Source organism: Pituophis catenifer, unplaced genomic scaffold, assembly GCF_029215685.1.
Source record: "Pituophis catenifer annectens isolate HBS135680 unplaced genomic scaffold, rPitCat1.0.hap2 SCAF_3, whole genome shotgun sequence".
NCBI lineage: Eukaryota > Metazoa > Chordata > Lepidosauria > Squamata > Colubridae > Pituophis > Pituophis catenifer.
In genome coordinates this window covers 42,919,229-42,941,885 of record NW_027256883.1, presented here as the reverse complement: position 1 = coordinate 42,941,885, position 22,657 = coordinate 42,919,229, and the positions used below count along the sequence as shown (strand labels likewise).

Below are 22,657 nucleotides of genomic sequence, written 5' to 3'. Positions count from 1 at the left end.
ATGTATGTATGTATGTATGTATATATATATATTGGCAGTCATGTTGTTGAAGCCCTGCAAAAAAATCTCCCATTCACTGGTATCATTTTTGCAATAGCCATGAGGAAATTCCTTATCAAAACTTTTATATCATATTAAACATGAGTGAAAAACCCAATGGAGTGCTCAAAAGCCAATGTACTAGCTAAAATTCAAAACAGTGCTACTCTGAAATCAGGGATGAGGACCAAGATTTAACAACTATTTAACTGAATGTGTAATTTACTGTGAACAAAGAAAGTGGACTTACGCTTGTGGTTATAGACTGGTCTACCACCAAGGTCAACTATTTTGGCTTGTCTTCTTTCACTTGCAAGATGCTCCAGTAGGAACCTATCCAGTTCTTTGTAAGTGCTATGAAAGACGTGACCCTGCTCTGCCTGAAGAGCGATAGCTTGTTCCAACAAATTTAAGTTCTGTTTTGTTTTATCCAAGTCAAATGACTGTTCTGTGTTTTCTGATAGACAATCATCTTCTTCACAATCTGGAAATGGATTCTGCATTCTATTGCTGCAAGTGTCAACATGCGAGTCCTGTGATTCTTGCAGTTCTGATCTCAAACTACTAAAAGTTTCAGAATTGTTAACATCTTTTTCTTCAGCTTTGACACCAGGTGTTTTTAGGACCTCTTCCTGATTACATCCTACAAGATACGTTTTATTTAAAGGCAGTTTTATACTTATCTCTTCAGAAAAATTTGAGGAACTATCCCATTCATTGTCTAGAATTTCAGAGCTACTTTCGTTATCTTCTGAGGAACAGTATTGTGAATGTGGAACACTAATTCTGTCCCTTACAGAAGAATTAATTCCATAACATGCAGCAATGTTCTTATTTTCTGCTTTTAAGGGTTGGTTGTCACTATCACTTAGTTTATCATTCTCTAGGGAATTTGGTGCATCTTTTGCTATTTTTTCAAAATTAATTAATGTATTGGTCATTGTGTCCTGGCAGTTAGTGAAAGTGTCCTTCTTTTGAAGATCATTTTCTTGCATGTTGAAATATGAAATACTTTTTGCTGACATTAAAGTGGTGTTTTCTAGATAGAGAGAAACAGAGAAGACAAAGTTAGAGTACTTCTATTTTGGCTACAACAAATCTGTTAACTATAAATTAATCTAACTATGTCAATGAGTTCCTGGGGAAATGCTGCCTGTGTGGTTGTTAAGAACTGGCAAAAACTTGATGGCACAAAACCAATCGATCAATGTCATTGAGAACACTCCAGGGTCAAACATTCTTAAAAAACTTTTTAAGGTTTCTTTCTTGATTTATATGAAATCATATTGTGCAAAACATTTCTTTAAAGAAATAAATGGAAAGTACACTAAATAACCAAACTATTATGTGAATCCATGATAAAATTATATAATTTTATATATAATCCCGAAATATAAAACAATTATAATAATGTGAAGTGTGACTTGTATTGTGATCACCACTTCATATGTCGAGGCAGGCAGACATCTAGATATATATAGATATATATCTATATCTCTTCTTAATTTAAAGATTATCAGAAAGAGACTTGCTTTGTATGCAACACTATGTAAAATTATGTACACTATTTTGTACCTGGCTTACTGAATTAATGGAAAGACAATCCATAGATACAAAGTAAAGCTAGGGGCAACTTCATCATTGACTTCAAAAGAAATCAGTTAATTACTGTGTGCTAAATTAGTTACTATTAATGTGAACATGGATACACTGAGCAGTGGGAAAAGTGCCTCTTCTTATTTACAGGTGTATTTAATTTTTGCTTTGAAGCAATAGAGCTTGCAAAAACACAAATATAATACAGAAACTGGCAGCCAAGACTTTTCTCGTGTTGATGAAAACATTTTTTTTTATGACTCTTCTTTGACAATGTTAATTTTTCCCCATTGCTTATATTTTCAATCAATTATATTATTAAAAGGTGATGTATTGGATTTCTTAAAGTATTTCAACATACACATGTCCTGTATTGAGAAGCACTTTTTCTTTGAGATTACATGACAAAACAATTGGTAGCAGCTACAAGGAAAAGAATCTCAAATGCCAAAAGACAATAAATCCTTTGTGTTTCATTTACTTTTTTTTTCCTAAACATTTTTGTTTTCCTCTTACAAGGACACTCCAAAATACATCTCCATCATCTTCCTTTCTGGTAATTATCTCCCTAAAATCAACACTGGTCTGCCAGGATCAAGTAAATATTACCATAGTAACTAAAAGCATTTTTGGATGAAGGGAAGAATTTAGCCATAACACTAGCCCCTTCAATAATGCTGATTATAGGGTGTATTCTTTTGTTGGGATGCATTCAACATAAACTGGAACGTTTTGCACTTTACTTCCTAGAAGAGAAAAAAATGAGATAAACAAGTGCATAATAAAAAAATAAGACAGTCTGGTTCTTTGCGGAATCCATGTCAAACCAACTCTGGGTTTAAATATTAACTTAAATATCATCCAGAAATGCAAATCAAGTTTTGTCTCAGCAACAGTAAGCTATTAAGAGAAAGTATAAAGGGTTATCATAATTTCAAAGTATTATCAACTACCGAAAACAAATAAAAAGCATTTTCGGTGAATATGTCCAATTCATTGAACTATTCTCTCAAGCCACTTAACTACCCACATGTGTACAATAATGATTTATAGACATTATACCTAATTATGCATATTTGGGCTATGGTGGAGTGCCTAACAAAAGCTCTAGAAAGCAACAATTACCTCTGTTGCTTAGCTACATAGTTTAAAATATTCCTATTAAGTGCAGATTATTGTGGAAGGGGGGAGGAGGATAGAAGTGCACATGTGCCTCTACAATGCATTTCACTTTATAGCTGCCAAACTGTTAGCGTTTTGGGTCATTTCCAGTTTACATAATTGTTTGGTTCAACTGTTTGTTATACATTAAAAGAAAAATATTTATTAATTGTTTCTTACACATTTTCTTCCAGAAACTGGGCCCGATACCAAAGGATGGAGCCCTTTTTGAACTACTTGTCAGGCATTTGTTGTTGCTGTTGCTGTTATTGCCTGACCTGAAAACTCTCAACACAACTTTATTTGTAGATGTTCTTCTTTAAGGGCATAGAAGGAAACAATCAAGAACGGCAGGCAAGGTAACAAAAATCCAAATACTTATTAATAGTTGTTCTAATCAAGGACGTGGTGGCTCAGTGGCTAAGACACTGAGCTTGTCAATCAGAAAGGTCGGCAGTTCAGCGGTTCGAATCCCTAGCACCGCATAACGGAGTGAGCTCCCATTAGTTGCCCCAGCTTCTGCCAACCTAGCAGTTCAAAAGCACGTAAAAAATGCAAGTAGAAAAACAGGAACCACTTTTGGTGGGAAGGTAAGAGCATTCCGTGCATGTTTGGCATTTATTCATGCCGGCCACATGACCACAGAATTGTCATCAGACAGCACTGGCTCTTCGGCTTAGAAACAGAGATGAGCACCCCCCCCTCTAGAGTTGGGAAAGACTAGCACGTATGTGCGAGGGGAACCTTTACCTTTACCTTTAATCAAGGACAGACAGTCTGAGTAAGGTTCATATTTTCCCCCCTTTTCTCCATTTAAATTAAATGATAATAAATAGAGGAAAGTGGTAAGTAGACAGAAAATGAATGTTTTACGTTTTTATAACAAAAAATTCCCCAACAGCCAATCTATCATTCAAGAGTCAATAGTACAGATATGTCCTATAGAGCTATTTTCCTTGTAGATAGATGTGTGAATTGCAGTTTCTGACATATGAAATCAGTTTGAGGTTATTTAGAAGAGATCATTACTACCCTAACAGCTATTCAAAAATAGAAAATAGGGCATGATTTATTCTAGCAATACACTCCTCTTCCCCCATAGAAGAATGTATGTGATTATTAATCATATATAAGTACATATAATTATAACAATAATAACTGTGGGGCTGAAACAACATGAAACTTGCTGGATATCAATATGATATGTCCCTTGGTCTATAAATGTCCATTAAATTCATGAAAATACTGGTGCAAGGCAGCCTCCTAGTATTGGCATTGTTTTAATCTGTTTCTAAAATGGACTCTGAACCATACACAAAGATTATTTATCCATTTATTGGACAAATACAATTACCAGTAAATTCTATGCATGAACACATGCATTCACATCCACATGTTCATGTAAAGAAGCAAGATAACATTATGACTTGACCATCAACAATCAGACAAAAGCTCTACATGAAGAACTACTTATGAATTAAAAGGATCTACATTATACCTCTTGTATCACTCCAACTTTATTTGAGAATGAGAATCTTAAACATTTAACTGAACAGGATCACTATTATGTAGAACTATCATAAGTGTAAATGACTTCTCTTCAAAACTATGCTTGATGCCTGGAAATATGAATCAGTCAGGCATGCATTGTTAATTATAGATCCAGAAGACAAGTCGATTAATCCCATGAATGTTAGCCTACATATCACTGCAGAGAAGTCTTCTCACTTGTGAATGGACGCAATCCTTCATTCTAAGGCTGACAGAGAAGGCTAAAAGGTCTTCTAATGGCTACACCTTTGTTCTGCTAAGAATATGGATCAATAGACATAGATCAGTTTCATAAATTCATGTGCAATTTTATTTGTTTGTTTGTTTGTTTGTTTGTTTGTTTGTTTGTTTATTTATTTATTTATTTATTTATTTATTTATTTATTTATTTATTTATTTATTTATTTGATTTTTATACCGCCCTTCTCCAGCAGGATTCAGGGCGGTGGACAGCCAAAGTAAAAACACAACGTACAAAAATTAAAACAGTTTAAAAGATATTAAATAGTGTTGGCCACAATTTAAAATAACCCAGTTAAAATTAATTTAAAATTAAAACCAAAGGATGGGATCAAGCCAGCCGACTAGATGAAATAAGTGAGTTTTAAGGGCCCGACGAAAAGTCCGGAGGTCCGGTATCGTGCGTATCTCTGGGGGTAGGTCGTTCCAAAGGGCGGGTTCCAGAGAAGGCTCTCCCCCTGGGGGTTGCCAGCCGACATTGTCTGGCCGACGGCACCCTGAGGAGGCCTCTCTGTGAGAGCGTACTGGCCGGTGGGAGGCAATTGGTGACAGAAGGCGGTCTCGTAAATATCCAGGCCCTAAGCCATGGAGCGCTTTAAAGGTGGTCACCAACACCTTGAAGTGCACCCGGAAGACCACCAGGAGCCAGTGCAACTTGCACAGGAGAGGTGTCACATGGGAGTGCCCCGTCGCTCCCATAATCCCCCATGTGGCCGCATTGTGGACCAGTTGGAGCCTCCGGGTGCACCCCAAGGGGAGCCCCATATAGGAGAAAGAGTGGTTTGCTGGCATCCAAGGTCTTGAACGAACTGCCCTTTGGAACGAACTGTCCCCGGAAATACACACAATCTCTGACCTCCGAGTTTTTTGCTGTGCCCTCAAGACCCTGATCTTCTGACAGGCAGGGCTATCTTGTAATGGAGTTTTAAATTTGGAATTTTTAAATTTTGGGGTTTTTAAAGAATTTTGGCCGCAAATGTAAGAATTTTAATAATTTTTAAACTTAATCATGATGTTTGTATTGTGTTTTTACTTGGCTGTGCACCGCCCCGAGTCCTTCGGGAGAGGGGCGGTATAGAAATAAAATTATCTTATCTTATCTTATCTTGATAGTGTACTATCATTGTCATGAAACCTAATTCAGATATCTTCTATTCAAATCCAATAAAAAAATTCAAGTTCCAGATCAATATTTAAAAACAATAAAGTGGAGGGGGGAGTGAGGATGGGGGATTGGATTTTAGTCCATTTAAGACAGAGTTGATCAATAAAAATAGATCAGAGAAAAGAAAACATTATGTCTTAGTTTTATACTTTGGATTTATTTCTAGAATCTGCCATGACCCTTGTTATGCAGCTGTCAGTGTCAATCATATCTGCTCATGTAATATCAGTTTTAGACTATTAAGTCAGAATTAGCCAGGATGACATGTACCTTAAATACATATTATTTGAATTCTCTATGCGGTAACTTTTGAAAAGTAGTTCAAAAAATCCAAGTGTTTTAGAATACAATAGCTAGACTATTAACTGGGAAAGGTTTAATCATTAATACATTTTTGGATTTTTAAAAATGTTTTTGAATATTGGCGAAATGAAGACCCTTTGAATTGGCAAGGTTTTATTGAATTCATCAGGTGAGTTTACACCTCCTTAAAAGACAGTGAGATAATTTTGATTGTAAAAGTTTTAAAAATATGATTTTTGGGGGAGACTATGAAGCAAAAGGATGCTTAGTATATAGATTTTTGAAAATTAAAAACTGATTAATGGGCAGAAAGATTTGGAATTATAATTTTGATTATTTACAAGATTATTATTTTCTTGTGGGAAAATGGGGATTGCTTTTTTTAAAAAAAAATGATAAGGAGACTTTGAAGGCTGGACATTAGAGCCAGAGGATAAAGAAATGGGAGCAGAAATCCTTGGTGCAAAGTTTTGAGTACTTTTCAGCTATGTTTTAGGACATAATGGATCAAATGCTTTATAAAATTGACAGAGCATATTGTAATAAAGTTATAAAACAAAACGGGTTGCAATGAATGTCTATGAAATTAATTTGAAGGGGGATTTAAAATGTAAAACAAATGAATCTGTTGGATGACTCATTCCCTAAAGGAGATGAACAGATATTAAACTAGGAAACTGATTTGGATTTTTTTTTTTTTCTGGATGCACAAAAGAGCTCTGCTAAAATTTGGAAGGACTTTTTTTAGAAGTGAAAAACAGAAGGATAAATTTTACTTATTGATGTCAAAGAAATCTGTTAAAGTTTTGATGGAATTTTGTTTTGAAACACAGATGAGAAGCAAACTACTTTTTTAATGGATTAAAAATAATTTAAAAAAAACAACAATGATTTATAAGATTGTCTTGTTTGATTAGGCTTAATAGAGGAAAACAGTTATATCTAGTTTCCCTTAATGGACTTTTGATAAGAAAGATTGACTGAAGTAGCATTTGGACTTTGTTTTCCTTAACTATGAGATGAGCTATAGGGAGAAGAGAGATTATGCTTTATTTAGAAATAGTGATAAGCTGTTTAAAAAACCTGATAGGGTAAAGTTACCTCTTTTTTCTTCCTCCTTCCCTTCCCTTTTTTTTCTTTTTTTCCTGTCACCCCCCCCCCCAACCCCATTTTATACTCTTGTGTATTTTTATTTTGGTATTTTTTGTAGTTTGTTTTGATTTTAATTCTCTTAATTTATCATTCTTAATATTTTAATGCCCTTCTGTTCTTTACTTTGAATTCTAGGAATCATAACAATTAGTCTCAATTTAATAAATTAAATGAACTATGAAACACACTACTGTATCTGGTCCCTCTCATTTTGGGGGAATTTAGTAGTGTGCATAATCCTATGTCTGCTCCCCCCTCCCTTCCTTCCTTCCAGCTCCCATGACAATACAACTACATCATCATCATCATCATCATCATCATCATCATCATCATCATCATTATTATTATTATTATTATTATTATTATTATTAGTTAATCTTTAGTGAGATTCACAGCCTTTGAGGCTGGTTAATAGCTCAGCAGCTCAAGTCCTAACCAAGGACCTAGGAACTGTTAAGTATCGTCGGAGGATGTAAACTGTTCCGAGTAAGGTGGTTTTTTGTAGAGTCAAAATGTTCAAGTCCGGCAAATTTAGAATTTCTAAATAATGGGGTAGCCCTTTGGGTATTGCTCCAAGGGCTCCAATTACAATCAGGACAACACACAATTTCTTTTTCCACAGTCGCTCAACTTCAATTTGCAAGTCCCGGTACTTTGTGATTTTTTCTTTCTGCTTATCTTCAATCCATGCATCACCAGGTATTGCAATGTCAATGAACCATACTTTTTTCTTTTCAACTATTGTTATGTCAGGTATGTTGTGGACCAAGTGCCTGTCAATTATTATTATTATTATTATTATTATTATTATTATTATTATTATTATTATTATTATTTCAAAAATGTGGACTCATAGTTGCCAGTTCTTTTAGTTGATGTTGGCCTTCATAACCATTGAGTTCTTCCCAAGAACCAAAGAAGTTGTAATGTACTGGCATAGTATAAGTGCAGATCCAAGTAGTGTGGCTTTGTAAAATTGACATATGAAAATTTTGTCAATGTACAGATATTCTAAGTGCCACACAAGATGTCTTGGTATGGCACTCAGCATGCTGATGACCCCAGGGATTACCTTGGCCAGTTTATGATACCTTGTGCGTGGTTGTTATTATATACACAAAAGTGTAAAATCACAGCTGCCAGTTCTTTAGGTAGTGTTGGGTTTGTACGGATCAATTTATTTGATTATCATTATTATTTTAGAACATATCCCTGCTTCCTATTTTCTGACAATAACCCTGAAAAGTACATTAGACTGAAAGACATTAGGTAACTTGTATGCAATTATAAAGACAAGTCATTAGAATCTGATCCAATAAATTTAATGGAATTTATTCTCATGTGTATGATTGCAGACTAAGGGACCCAACTACCTATAACTCGAATCTTACACAAATGAATTTATTAAGAAAGTAACCCAGTACAATTCCAATCCCATTGTTTTAGACATTTGACAAAGCAATTTCCAATGATCAATTTTGTATTAATTTGTTATTAAATTTATATAAATTTACAGGAATTTTGATCTGAGCAAAGATGTGTTCCACTGGTTTGTTTTCCTGACTCACACAGTATATTCAGCAGAAGACATGAGAATGCATGAGCATAAATGCACAAATTCAAAACAACATAATGGGCATGATGTAACTGCTGTTTGTCCCGGCATCCCACCTACCATTTCATCCCATGTGATAAGCCAATAGTAGTTATCTGTTATAAGTCTTGCTCTACTGGATGGGCTGGGATATTTCTTTTTAAACAGTAATCTAATCACAAGTTAGAAAATAGTTCTGAGAAGAATTTAGAATATTCCATTCTGGTGTTTGAAACACTGAGCATGTTTTGCTTAGAGCACTGAATAGTTGGAATGGCTATTTTGAGCTATTTCCAGTTTAGAATACTTTATACACCCTAAATCCTAAACCTGATCCACTTTTAATTTTATAGAATAGAATAGAATAGAATAGAATAGAATAGAATAGAATAGAATAGAATAGAATAGAATAGAATAGAATAGAATAGAATAACAGAGTTGGAAGGGCCTTGGAAGTCTTCTAGTCCAACTCCCTGCTTAGGCAGGAAACCCTACATGACTTCAGACAAATAGTTATCTAATCTCTTCTTAAAAACTTCCAGTGTTGGAGCATTCACAACTTCTGGAGGCAAGTTGTTCCACTAATTAATTGTTCTAAGTGTCAGGAAATTTCTCTTTAGTTCTAAGTTGCTTCTTTCCTTGAATGGTTTCCACCCATTGCTTCTTGTTCTACCCTCAGGTGCTTTGCAGAATAGTTTGACTCCCTCTTCTTTGTGGCAATTCCTGAGATATTGGAACACTTATCATTTAATTACCATTATCATCCTCACCAGTGTATCATCCTTGCATCACAAGTCAGGTCAATAGAGATAATATGAATGATTGGTCCAAAGTCCTCCAGTGAGCTATGTCCCCAATTGTCTTATATGCTAACAACAATACCACATTGGCTTTCTGATATAATTTTGAAGGGTGTCTAGTGATAGGATTTCCCTTGTGTTCTTTGGGAAGTATTAAGAAATATTAAGTTAGAATCCATGCTTTTTCATACCTGTTTGGAGAACATTATTATTGTCCTGAAAGTGTGTCCTGCCTTCATTCTCTCCTTTGCCTTCCAAGGTGGGATTGTAGTGGCGAGGCTTCATTAACAGAGATTTCCTTTTGTTGATTGGAACTTCCAAAATCTGTTCTTCAGCTTTTCTCTTCTTAGCCATGGAGTTTTTGTAGGCACTGTATTTATACAAAAGCTTTTAATAATGGAAAAAAATAAAATGAAAGACATTGCACAAGAAAAATAGTATAACCGAAGCTATAAATGAATGGATCCTGTAAAAGTGTGTATGTATGTTCATGGACATATGTTGGTATGCTTAATTTTACTGGATGGAATTAAAGGTGAAGACCCTTTTCAGAATGTTTTATTTTCTAATGCAACCAAAAGTCTAAAGAGGCACAATACATACATTTTAAGGAAAAGAAAAAGTCATCCTTAATTCTGAATAGAACATGTGTTAATATAATCTCAGCTCTTGATTAGATTATATGTGTCCAGGAGTAGATAAGGACAGATCTATAATGATTTGTTAATCCCCAGAGAGAGCTAATATGAAAATTCCAGTTGATAGTGTCTAATTTCGTTATTTTGTTCAGATGAGTACAGTTGAATTATAACCATTTGAATGGTTTGCTCTTTTTCTTGTATGTGACAACCAAGGTACCGAGCTTTAGAAATGGACAAAGAGATAGATAGAAATTCATAGAAAAGGTACATTTGGATTGTGATCTAAATCAGAATCACCACATGATCTGCAATGCAAGATATTGCTGCAGCATTTCTGAGCCACCACGATGTCTTACTGTCATAGCTAAATCATTCAAAACTGTTATACAAACTCTGGTTTCCTTCTTGTAGTTTTCAGTCCCTGGAATCTAACACTGTAGAGAAGAAATTAAACACACACACACACTAACAAACATTATTCTATCTTATGTTTGACATTCTCTAAGATATTTAAAGATTACTATAATAATCAACTTAATCTCCTCTTCTTTGCTCAATATGCTCACTTTTTGCAATTTGTTTTTCATTGGATTAAGTTTTTATGGTTCTGGTAATTCTTTTCTAGTCCCACTTTGATCTATATTATGGCTACTATGTTTTCCCGAAAATAAGACCCTGTCTTATATTTTTTTGAACCCTGAAATAAGCGCTTGGCCTTATTTTCAGAGAGGTCTTATTATTTTGGGGCGTGTGGAGCAAGATGGGGCTCCTCTTGCCATCTTACCTGATTTCCAGCTCTACATTTAAATATTTTTGGGGACGGCTTATTTTCAGGGGGAAGCTTATTTTAGCACATGCGCTCAAAAGCCCAATTGGGCTTCTTATCAGGGGATGTCTTCGGAGAAACAGGGTATATAGATCAGATTTCAAGATAATTGTTTTGGGGGCTAAATAGATTTATTCTGCATCTTCAATTATAATATGCTATATATTTATAGAGTTCTTTTTCTGACTTTATAATCTGGAAATGCCACAACTCGATAGCAGCCACAAACTGCTATGAAAGATTTGCAAGTAACCCCCATAACTCTTTCAAACCTTATAAGCAATATACAAGGAGTAACATTTTTTTTATTTGATTTATATTAACTGCATTTAAATTTATTTCTTAAATTTATTTGCCACTTATCTCATTTCAAAAGACTCTGGGCAGTTTACAACATAATACACATTAAAAACATTAAAATCATAAAATATAAAATTACAGAAGACACAGAATCAAATCATTTATTTATTTAGTCTATGGCATGCAATGTCAGAGAAATTTACAAGTGCTAGACAAAATGCAGTCTTGACAGCCTAAATTGCTAGTTCATTCTGTTCAGTGCTTGGGTGCCTATCCTTGGTGCACCATAGGGAGCAAACTAGGTTACACCAGCTGACTAGCAGCACTCGGTTTCATGCTTTCAAACTGTTGGGTGGGCAGGAGCTGGGGAACAAGTGACAGGAGCTCACCCCACCACACAGAGCCAGGCTCAAACTGCTGGAGTACAAACCATTTCTGGCTGGCAGTTCCAGCACCATTAAGCCGCTGAGTCACTGCTTCCCCTACAAAATCATGGAAAAGGAGGGAGCCAGATATATTTGGGGGGAGGGATTAGTTAGTCAACCACCTCCAGTGTGAAATTCCCCCATTGGGACCCCAAGCCATCTGGCAGAACCAGGTTTTAAGGCTCTTATGAAAAGTCAGGAGGGTGGGAACCAATCTCATCTCAGGGGTAAGATGTTCCAAAGGGCAGGAACCATGGCAGAGAAGGTTCTTCTCCTAGACCCCACCAGCCGAAATTCCTTGACCGAGGGGATCCGCACCGTACGCCTTCTCTGTGACTCAATTAATTGTATTACATTTAAGAAAATGAAACCACATTTAATATGTATCCTGATCCCATTCACTTCTTTATTTTGGCTTCACTTTCTGGATTGTGGTAACAACATTCAATTCAAAAATCAGATGAAACCCATAACTTCCGGAAAGAGTTGAATGCATTTCCTACCTAACAAATCATATGGAGGTGTTCCCTAAGACTGATTATTTTTTTTTAAAAAAATATTATGTACTACATTCTAAGAAAGTATAAAAATGTTTTATTGTTTGTTAACAAAGTTGAATGGCTGGAAATGAGTATCTCTCAGCCAGAAGGGTCATAAAAAAACTTGAAAAAATATTCAGACTTGATATATATGTTCTTTGAAAAGTCCAGTGTCACCTGCTGAAAATTCTATATTTACTCTTAAAAAAAAAAGATTCATTATCTGTTGTTCTCTCTCAGTTATGCAATATGAATAAAACCATTATATCTGTCACAGATGAAAAATTGCATTTATGGATCAGTGTAATCCACTCATTGGTTGCTGGACTCAACTCCCCTAGGGAGTATGACAATTCAACATGATACCACTGGTTGTTAAATTTTGCATTTGGCTCATTGATCTAGCAGAAAGATTTGCAAAAATCCCTGTCTCCAGACAGCTCCCTGTTGGTTACACATATTATGAGGCTCAACAGCATAAATTCATCTTTAACTTATGTGCACTAAATTGGCTCCAGTTTGGATTGTTTTGGATGATGGCATATGACTAACTTAAGCTTTTTACTTTTTCTTTTTAAATCCAAGTTGGCAAGGCTTCTTCTTGGCAAGCTACCATTACAAATATGAAGGACAGGGAAACAAATGTGAAGATCTTCACTGCGGCAAAAGTTAAAGCACAACCGAATGCATTTTAAATTGTAAATTCTCTTGCTCTGTCACAATGTTGCACAAAGCAAGAGACCAAAATAATGGATTCCTTCCAATCCCTCTATTTAAAATGACTATGGTTTATGTGGCATATTTATCTGCTACAGCAAAGCAAATGCCACAAAGCAGTGTACATGGTACACAGGTAAAGAAGTGTAATTGGTGGATTGGAATAATTAAAATTGTGCATCAAGTTGTTTTTTTTTCTTCATGTAACTTTTGAAAAATCACTTGCCAATTAGGCTCTGCTGGTTATATAGGAATTCAAAACAGTTATATAGGAATTCAAAACAGGCAGGTTTTTCTCAGGTTGCATGTACAAACTATATGAATATAATTTCTTTGGATTGCAGAGCTCCTTCTATTCATAAGAAAACTAAGATGACTAGGAACAAACATGTTGTGTTCATAAATAGGCTAAATATCACAAATATCAAAGTTCATGGCAGCGCCTTAGATGCATAAATGGGAGCCATAACACATTTTTGTGTTATGTTGTGTAACTGTAGAATAAAGGATTAAAACCCATAAAATCATGAACTATAAGTGAGGTGAATATTTCTCTTTTACTTTCCATTGAATATAACAATAAAATTACTTTCAATAGAAAGTAAAAGAGAAATATTCACCTTACTTATAGTTCATGATCTTATGGGTTTTAATCCTTTATTCTACAGTTACACAACATAACACAAAAATGTGTTGGCCTCCCATTTATGCATCCAAGTGGCTGCCGTGAACTTTGATATTTGTGATATTTAGCCTATTTATGAACACAACATGTTTGTTCCTAGTCATCTCAGTTTTCTTATGAATAGAAGGAACTCTGCAATCCAAAGAAAAACAGACTGGTTTTTTATAATGTCACTTATGATAGGCATGATTCAAAGAACTTGGAGACAATTACTTTTTTGTTTCCTTTCATCTACTTTCTTCCTTATCCAAATTAATATTCCATGGGCAAAACTATCTGATATTGACTGGGAGCAGGTGGTGGTAGTAGAATTGATAAGAAACTGAACTTTAAGATACATTGAATCTTAACATTGATATAAAGGTATTAATAAAAGAAACGGGAAATGGTTTACAATTTATTAGATAATAAATTTGCATGCAAGTTTCTTTGTATGTGTTTATTAATCTTGCATGTGTGTGTATGTGTGTGTGTGTTAAGCACATCCAACTGTGTCAGTCAACTAATGAAATTATTTTGTACGTGGAAGTACCTAACAGCTCAGAAGTAAAGAAGCTGTTGTGGCACGCCAGCGGCCTGCACAGCCGGTGCTCGTGTCGGACAGCGAAGAGGCTGAAGAGGATGTGGTGCCAGAGGCAGAGACTCAGCCAGGGTCTTCAGAACCTCCAGAGGCTCCTTCAAGTGAAAAGAGGGAAGTGGAGGAGCCTCTCCTCAATGCTTGAGCACGCAGGGCTGCCAAAAGGCAGGAGTGGCTACTCAGGAGGAGGAGGTCTCCTTGAAAGTAAGGCTTGAGGATAATTGGCCACTCCCTTAGCCTATTTAAATCACACGCCGTTAGTAAGTTTCTTGCTAGAAACAACGTGTAATTATCATCAGAGCATTTTTTGGAAAAGTCTTATCGTATCTTGCTTTCTGGGCTGGTTGCCAACCTTTGCCGGACTTGGTTTATTTTTGCTTCTTAATAAACTTGATAAGGACTGTTGGTGTGTGTCAATATCCTTGGGAACCCGAAGCTGGGGCAGAACAGAAACCAAGAATTTTCACCAATGGGAAACTACACCATCCCAAATCTCTATAGCACCTTCTAATTGTAAATTGGCCTCAGATCGGTTACACTTGTGGTGCAAGTGAGCTGAAAGTAAATTGACTCAGTTGTCCAATGGGAATATGTTGTGAGATCACAGGTTTATAGGAACAGTATAAATACCAGATACGGATTTAGCTCTTGTGCATTTGAGATTTCCATTTCACTCCTACTTTCTGGCTTTCCCTTTCCCATCTCGTATTTCTTCCCATCTTTTTGATTTCATATGTGATCTCATTCCTTCAGATTAATTTGATCCTAATCTGGCAGTTTAAATGTGAACCTGTGGTTTCCAACTTCAACTATATTAAACACTTTCTGGACTTGCTTTCATATAACCAAGTTATCAATATGTGCTTCACCACCCAGCATATGGCAAACATATATTTAATCTTTAACTTTGAAGTGGTAAATCATTTATGTTCCTACCATCATTTGATCATTTTGGTACCATGAACACACAAAAACTGGGACACCAACCATATGTATTCATATTTTTCAAAGAAAGAGGTTTGTTTCAGCTGTTCTTGTAGCTCATATTTGCATTCGTATAGTAATTAATAACATAATGAGAATAAAGTCTAAGGCTATGCATAGACAAAAAAGAATGGCTTTACTTTTTATCAATAATTTGCATATTAAAATGTTGCCTTTTATTCTTGTACTACAAAACATGTCATGTAATCTATTCATGATGGTATTTCTGATGATAATGTATGCTTTGTACAAAATTTACCAAAGTGTTGCCTTCTGCTAGAGAATTCAGTAAAGAGATATTTAGTGTGTCCCTTTGTATATGAGGTTTAGTGATGTATATCCATACCTCCTACATACAGTAACTGAGAGAACCTTGTCCAAATTGATCCATAGTAAAACTGTTTCTTCATTGAATATACATCATAACTACTTTAGTACTATTCACTTTCAGAATATTTTAAACAAATTTTCTGAATCTCCCCCAACATTTCTATTAAAATAAAAGCTAGGAAGGAGAAAGGAAGAGGAGAAGGAGGAGGAGAAGGAGGAGGAGGAGGAGGAGGAGGAGGAGGTGGAGGAGGAGGAGGAGGAGGAAGTAGTAGTTTACAATTAATAACTGAAGGTATTGCAGGGCATGGATTATACTGTGTTATAAAGGCAGTTTAGCCTGCAGGAGGAATGATTCAAGAAAGCAGAAACAGCAGAAATTGGGATAAAATCACTGATCATGCTATAGGTAGATTTGCATAAAGGCTGGAAACAAGGAAACCTATCTTAGCCATGAAAGCCAGTTGGGCCAGTTACTCTTTCTCACCTCAACCCACTTCCCAGGGTTCTTGTGGGGAAAACAGGAGGATGAAGGTGTGTTGGGCATGTTTGTCACCTTGAGTTATTTGTAAAAGTAATAAAGGCCAGAAACAAACAAACAAACAAACAAACAAACAAACAAACAAACATTCCCATATTTAGAACAGCTTATACCATAATAAAAATTCTTAACTATTCAACATGCAAATTATATAGTTCTCATTCAGTGGTGAAATCTAAAATTTGTTACTACCGGTTCTGTGGGCGTGGCTTGGTGGTGGGGGTAATGTGACTGGGTGGGCGTGGCCAATTATTATTTTTTTTTACTTTTAAAACCATTTTTTCTACAACTTCTTCGGCGAAGAGGTTGTAAAAAAATGCTGTCAAAAGGCTCTGACGATCCCAGATGAGTTGCCTGATCGGCAGAGACTTTTTTTCTTTTAAATGCCTCTGACGATCAGGCAACTCAGCATGGATCGTCAGAGGCATTTAAAAGAAAAAAAGGGTTTTTTTTCTTTTAAAAGCCTTTGACGATCCCAGCTGAGCTGCGCAATCATCAGAGGCTTTTTTTTTTTACTTTTAAAAGCATTTTTTTCAGCCAAAGAGGTTGTAGAAAAAATGCTTTTAAAAGTAAAAAAAAAGCCTCTGATGATTGTGCAGCTCAGCTGGGCATGTGGGGGGGGGCAGGGATTTTTGCTACTGTTTCTCCAAACCACCTGCCGCCATTGCTACCAGATCGGGTAATCCGGTCTGAACAGGGAGCATTTCACCCCGGTTCTCATTGCAGTAATTCTCTATGTAAATAGCCTATTTATTCAAATTATATTTTTATGAGCCAAATAATTTAAAAAGTTCTCCTTGAATCAAAGAAAAAGAATACTAATACGGACCATTTAAAATACAAAGTCTCATATTCCTTAATTGTATTAGACCATTTCTAACACTGAAAATAACAATGCATTTTCCTCATAATTTTAAAATATAAGCCAAACTCTATTTTTTTCTTTAGAAAATATGTACTTCTTATATAAAACTTCTATAGAAAGCTTCCTTTTAAATTCTTTTCAGTATAACAAATCAGCATGTCAATAAAGTTTTTTTCTTTCTGCAATGCATATATTCATTTGCAAAGATATGTTAAATTGTAGTTTCCTAACAGCAAGTCTCTAATTTAGCATCTCTATTATGCATCTCATATATTTTGTCATTAATAGTTTTGTTGCTATTTATCCACGGTCCACTTGTTGTCATGGAATAGCAATAGCAATAGCACTTAGACTTACAGTATATACCACTTCACAGTGCTTTTACAGTCCTCTCCAAGTGGTTTACAGAGTCAGCATATTGCCCCCAACAATCTGGATCCTCATTTTACCGACCTCGGAAGGATGGAAGGCTGAGTCAACCAGTGGGACTGGAACTGCCAAACTGCTGGCAATTAGCAGTCAGCAGAAGTAGCCTGCAGTACTGCACTCTAACCACTCCACCACCACGGCTCATATGGTTCAGCTGTCAAAGTTACTAGATGGTCTCATAGAAGAGATATTTTTTTAATGAATTAGGATCTATTATAATTTCATTCCTGTGCCTGATGTGGCATTTTTGATGAAATATTGATAAAAGGACATATTTTAACTAACAATTCAGTTTCTGTATTGTGAAATGACACAAAACTCATTGGGTGATTTGAAGATGTTGAGATCTTCTAAACATACATCCTTGATATACAACTCTCTTAGTAAGTATAGGAATAACATTTCTGAAAGATTATTGATTGATTTAATATGCTGCCCATCTCTCCAATTAGGCGACTCTAAATGACGTACAAAGAATAAAAAGATAAATATAAAAACAATTAAAATTTTAAAAGCTACCATATATAGTTCATCTATCTATAAAATTTATCTATACAGTTTAAAGTTTAAATATATAGTTATATAGTTTTTCATAAATCATCTATCTTTTACCTTACAAAAGAAATTTTATCAAAGATTCAGAATGGAATCAATTTTCTTAATATATACAAATAAAAATGTACTTAAAACTGCAGAAAAATCGGTGATCATTTCTTTGTACTCTTAAAATGTAGATAAAATGTAGTTTTGATTTCACAGCAGTCATTACTGACAGCATTAACAGCATTATATTCTAATAGAAGTTTAACTAAATTCAATTAAAATGGCTTTTATATAGATTATACATTATGCATCAAAACAAATGTAAATATTTAGAATATAGTATTACAGCAGAATTGATTAAAGAACTGACGTCAGAAACATGATAATTTTAAAATGTTTATAAATATTGTATATCAGAGTACAAGACAATTTAGAAGTTAAATATTTATTGAATAGTGTTTTAGTTAGATTTTTTCTTTCTTTTTTCTGTTAATTGATTTATCTTTGAATAATTAAACAGCAGAGATATTGGCATTCAACTCAGAGATTTAAAAAGTCTTTTAAAACCTTTTTTCACTTGTTAAATATAACTCAGTGTATTCTGCTTTTTATGATTAATCCTTCATCAATGATTTACTGAGCACCAACTATATAACTTTTCCAATGTTTTTCCTATTTAGTGATATTATATCTTTGCATTATTTTTTTCTCTCTCTCTCTCTTTCACACACAAATACACACACACACACTTTTCATTATGGATGCAAATCGTACCTGCATATGCTCTTGCTCATTAATTATTTATTAACTATTTGTATCAAAAACATTTGTGGACGCCCAGGGGAATCCAAAGTGAGACTGCAAAACAGTGCACCATTTCAACGTTGCATGCATGCATTTTTCTACCAAAGTCCTGATGACACTTTAAATTTTTTAAAAAATTGTTTGTTTTTTTAAAAAAGTACGTTGCTTTTCCTAACCTAATTTTTTTCTTAGAGAAAAAACATGTAAACCAAACAGTTGCAGACACATATAAAAAATAAAATGATTGATAACATCATCGGTTTGCTAATAGCACTTCCTATTTAGATACCCATCCCAGGATACTGTGTTTATTAATAATATTTTCTACTTGTCATTGCAACATGGAGTCATTTTTATGACTGATATCTGTAATATTTAGTTTCATGGATGCATCAAGCTTCCTTCCATAGGAGAAGGATTTGATCGGTTGTGCTATCTAGATTGTACATCAGAGTTATACCAAATGATCTGGATCCATAGTAGAAAGGGTGAAGAGAAAGATTTCTTTGCAATAATACAAATGAATGATGTTCCCTTACTAATACTAACTAAAGTTCAGATGTGGAGTTTTCAATTATATTTACATTTTATAATGTCAAAAAAGGAATACTGACCACAGAGAGATGAAAGCAATACACAGAAAGGTTTAACTGCCAATGAAGATAAAAGAAGAATCAGGACTGATGAGCAGCAATCTTAGAGAAAAGTAACATAGAAGTTATTAAAATATGCAAGTCCAAATATACTAATATGACAATTGGCAAAGAAGAAAGTAAGATAGTGCCGAGACCAGGGCATATATAATAAGTTAGAAAGCAAATACATCGTGATTTAACTGGAATCAGGATGCAATTTTAATATCAAAGGATAATTTCTTTAAGAGAATAAAATAGGGAGTAGAGAAGATGGTGTAGCCTTTTTGGATTCTTCTAAGAGAAGCCTGGGGAGGAATGGATAGTGCTATTGACTCATTATGCTAGGAAACCGTAGATTTTTCAGACAGTAAACTAATGTTTTGTGCTGCCTGACTAAGATGAACAATTGACTGTGAAATACAAAAGAAGTGTCTAAAAGGGCCAAAACAATAGAACATTGGTTATAACCTGGATAAGGCCTGCAACCATAATGAAATGTTGGTGTGATTGAATTCCATTTGAAAACAAGGGAGTGGGAGAGAGACCAAATGTGGACATACAACAAAGGGACAGGAATCCAAAGAGTTCCACTTCTCATATTCAAATCCTTGACCATTTGCTTATGTTTATAAAACTTGGAATACTATGGTCAGGTTTGATCATTTCCTGGGGCAAAAGTCATTTTACATAAGGAACAATGCCACCAGTTTGTCATGGGATTAACCCCCTTTTTTTCTAGTTCCTATTGGAAGAAATAATCATGTTTATCAAATAGTAAAGAAAATTGAATACCACTTTAGAAATGGCAATGTTTTCATACTGATATTGCCTCCTTATTTTAAATTAATTTCAGTTAAAATGGCTGTAAAGTGAAGAGAACTGTTCAGAAAGTAAAAGCATTTCCACATAATTTACAGTGTCATCCTGCCATCATGCAAAGGCTTCCTGCGTTACAGTATAGATTTTATTGCTATATTCATGGCAGGTGATATTATAAAATACTAGTTTTTAAATCCTCAAAGTTTTACTTGATTTGAACCAAGCTAAAGGCTTATTTAAACAAACGTTCCTTTTCCTTACACTAGTTAAGAAATCTGTATATGTGTTATTTAAAGTAATATTTAGTACTCTAAAGATCTCTAAAGCTCTTTAATGAACTCCATGAGTAGCTAAGGGTTACTACCAGGGGTGGGTTCTAAATTTTTTTACTACCGGTTCTGTGGGCGTGGCTTATTTTGTGGGTGTGGCTTGGAGGTCATGTGAATAGGTGGGCGTGGCTAGCTGGTCAGAGTCATTTCTGGAAGATCCTCGTACTTATGACCAGTCCTCACACTTACGACCCGACTCGTGTTTGCTTTTAACACTGATCAGCTGTAGGACAGCCCTTTAAAGCCCCGCGGCAAGAGTTTAAACAGTTATTTTCCCTCTAGTCATCAACTGGGACTCAGGAGGCAGCAATAGATTGGGGGTGGGACCAAATAAAAGAGAAGAATAACATGGGTGGGTGGGTGGGTGGGTGGGTGGGAGGGCGGGGGGGAGAACTGGTTCGGTGACGTCATATCATCACCGCTACCAGCTCGGCCGAACCGGACCGAACCGGGAGGAACCCACCACTGGTTAAGTCTTGCTATGTATTACATAAAGCCATATGAATACTTCTACTCTTTATAAGAGATTGTGAAAGTCCAAGGAGGTAAAGTGTTATGAACATCAATATTTAAATATTTACAAAGTATTTTTCATTCCTAAGAAAAAAGGGTTTTAAAAGATACAACTAATTACAGGGCAGATCTGTAATAAAACTAAACAAAAATTTTCAGGAGTGGGTGAAGACTGTTTTTGAGGTTTTCATAATGACTTAAAATCAAGAGTGAAGAATATATTTTGGACAGACCAAACTGAGGTTGTATTTAGTTTGCAATCATTGGCTCCCCATGCTTGAATGAAAAAGCTATGTATTGAATCATGAAAAATCCAACTGATATCATGAAAAATATTTAATGATAATAATTGCACTTTTGATTAGAGCATATTACATTTTTATTTCTAGCCTTAAAATATTATTATTAAATTATATACTTTCTGATTTATCCCAGTTACAAACAGTTATATTGTTATTGATATTTGAAGTACTCTTCCTTCTCCTTATTATCACCCTAAATGAAGTCTGACAGTATGGAAAATCTGAATTTTTTTTTTTAAAAAAAGCCTAGATTGCCCCATTGATCTAAAGGGGTTATTCCATAATGGTACTAAACCATTCTTGCCATGAGATAACCAGAGTTATTGAGCAGATAATACAATTAATCCAACAGTAACTTTCCATGTGCAACTTTAAGGTTCTTCCAGGTAAAAGACTGTTAGTATTGCCAGTCAACAGAAACTATACTCTATCCTTTCCTCACTGACGATGGGAGGAGAAAGGGGCTGAAAATGGAAATGAAAATTATGGTAGCAGTGCTTTAAAAAGACTGGAAAAATATGTTTATATTAAATGGAAAACCAAACTGTTTGGAGATAGATGCAAAGAAGTATATTTTTATTGGAATGTGCTACAGTGATCACCAGGATCCCTGCCAACAAACATCTGGAGAGAGAGAGAGCCCAAATGAATCAACTCTACAGACTATATATATTGTTTGTTAGAACACAAAGAATAGATAAAATGAATATTATAAATAAAACACAACCCTTATACAGGAATGTTTTTGACAGATAAACTATTGGGATCACATCAATGTTATTTTTCACATTAGATTCCAAGCTTAGATAATAGCAGGTACACCAAAAGCTGTTAATTGTATTCACATTCTTTCACACTATTCTATTCACACTTAGGAGATAGGACAGTTGTCTGGTTTTATTTAGGATTTACCAGAGGTACTGGTCTACCAGACTTTTAACTGCTTGCAGAGCTGTACCGATCTACCCATTACTTTTGCAGGCACTGCTCTACCCATTTATTTTTGCAGGCACTGATCTACTCATGTATTTTTGCAGGCACTGATCTACTCATGTATTTTTGTAGGCACTGATCTACCCATTTATTTTTGCAGGCACTGATCTACTCATGTATTTTTGCAGGCACTGGTCTACTCATTTGTTTTCTTTTAACACTGATCAGCTGTAGGGCGTCCCTTTGAAGCCCCATGGCAAGAGTTTAAACAGATTTTTTTCCCTCTAGCCATCAGCTGGGACTCAGGAGGGAGCAATAGATT

At 35.0% G+C, this 22,657-nt stretch overlaps 1 protein-coding gene across 1 annotated transcript in view; it reads right to left on the bottom strand.

Annotated features, from left to right (window-relative positions):
• Positions 1-9,970, bottom strand: part of ST18 (ST18 C2H2C-type zinc finger transcription factor) — a 65,357-nt gene extending 55,387 nt beyond the window's left edge. Inside the window, exons 1-2 of the mRNA XM_070940544.1 lie at positions 9,793-9,970; positions 290-1,078 (exon numbers count right to left, since the gene is read on the bottom strand). Coding sequence (XP_070796645.1) covers positions 290-1,078; positions 9,793-9,955 — 952 coding nt within the window. The 5' untranslated portion in view covers positions 9,956-9,970. The remainder of the gene's footprint in view (positions 1-289; positions 1,079-9,792) is intronic.
• Positions 9,971-22,657: the final 12,687 nt, after the last annotated feature.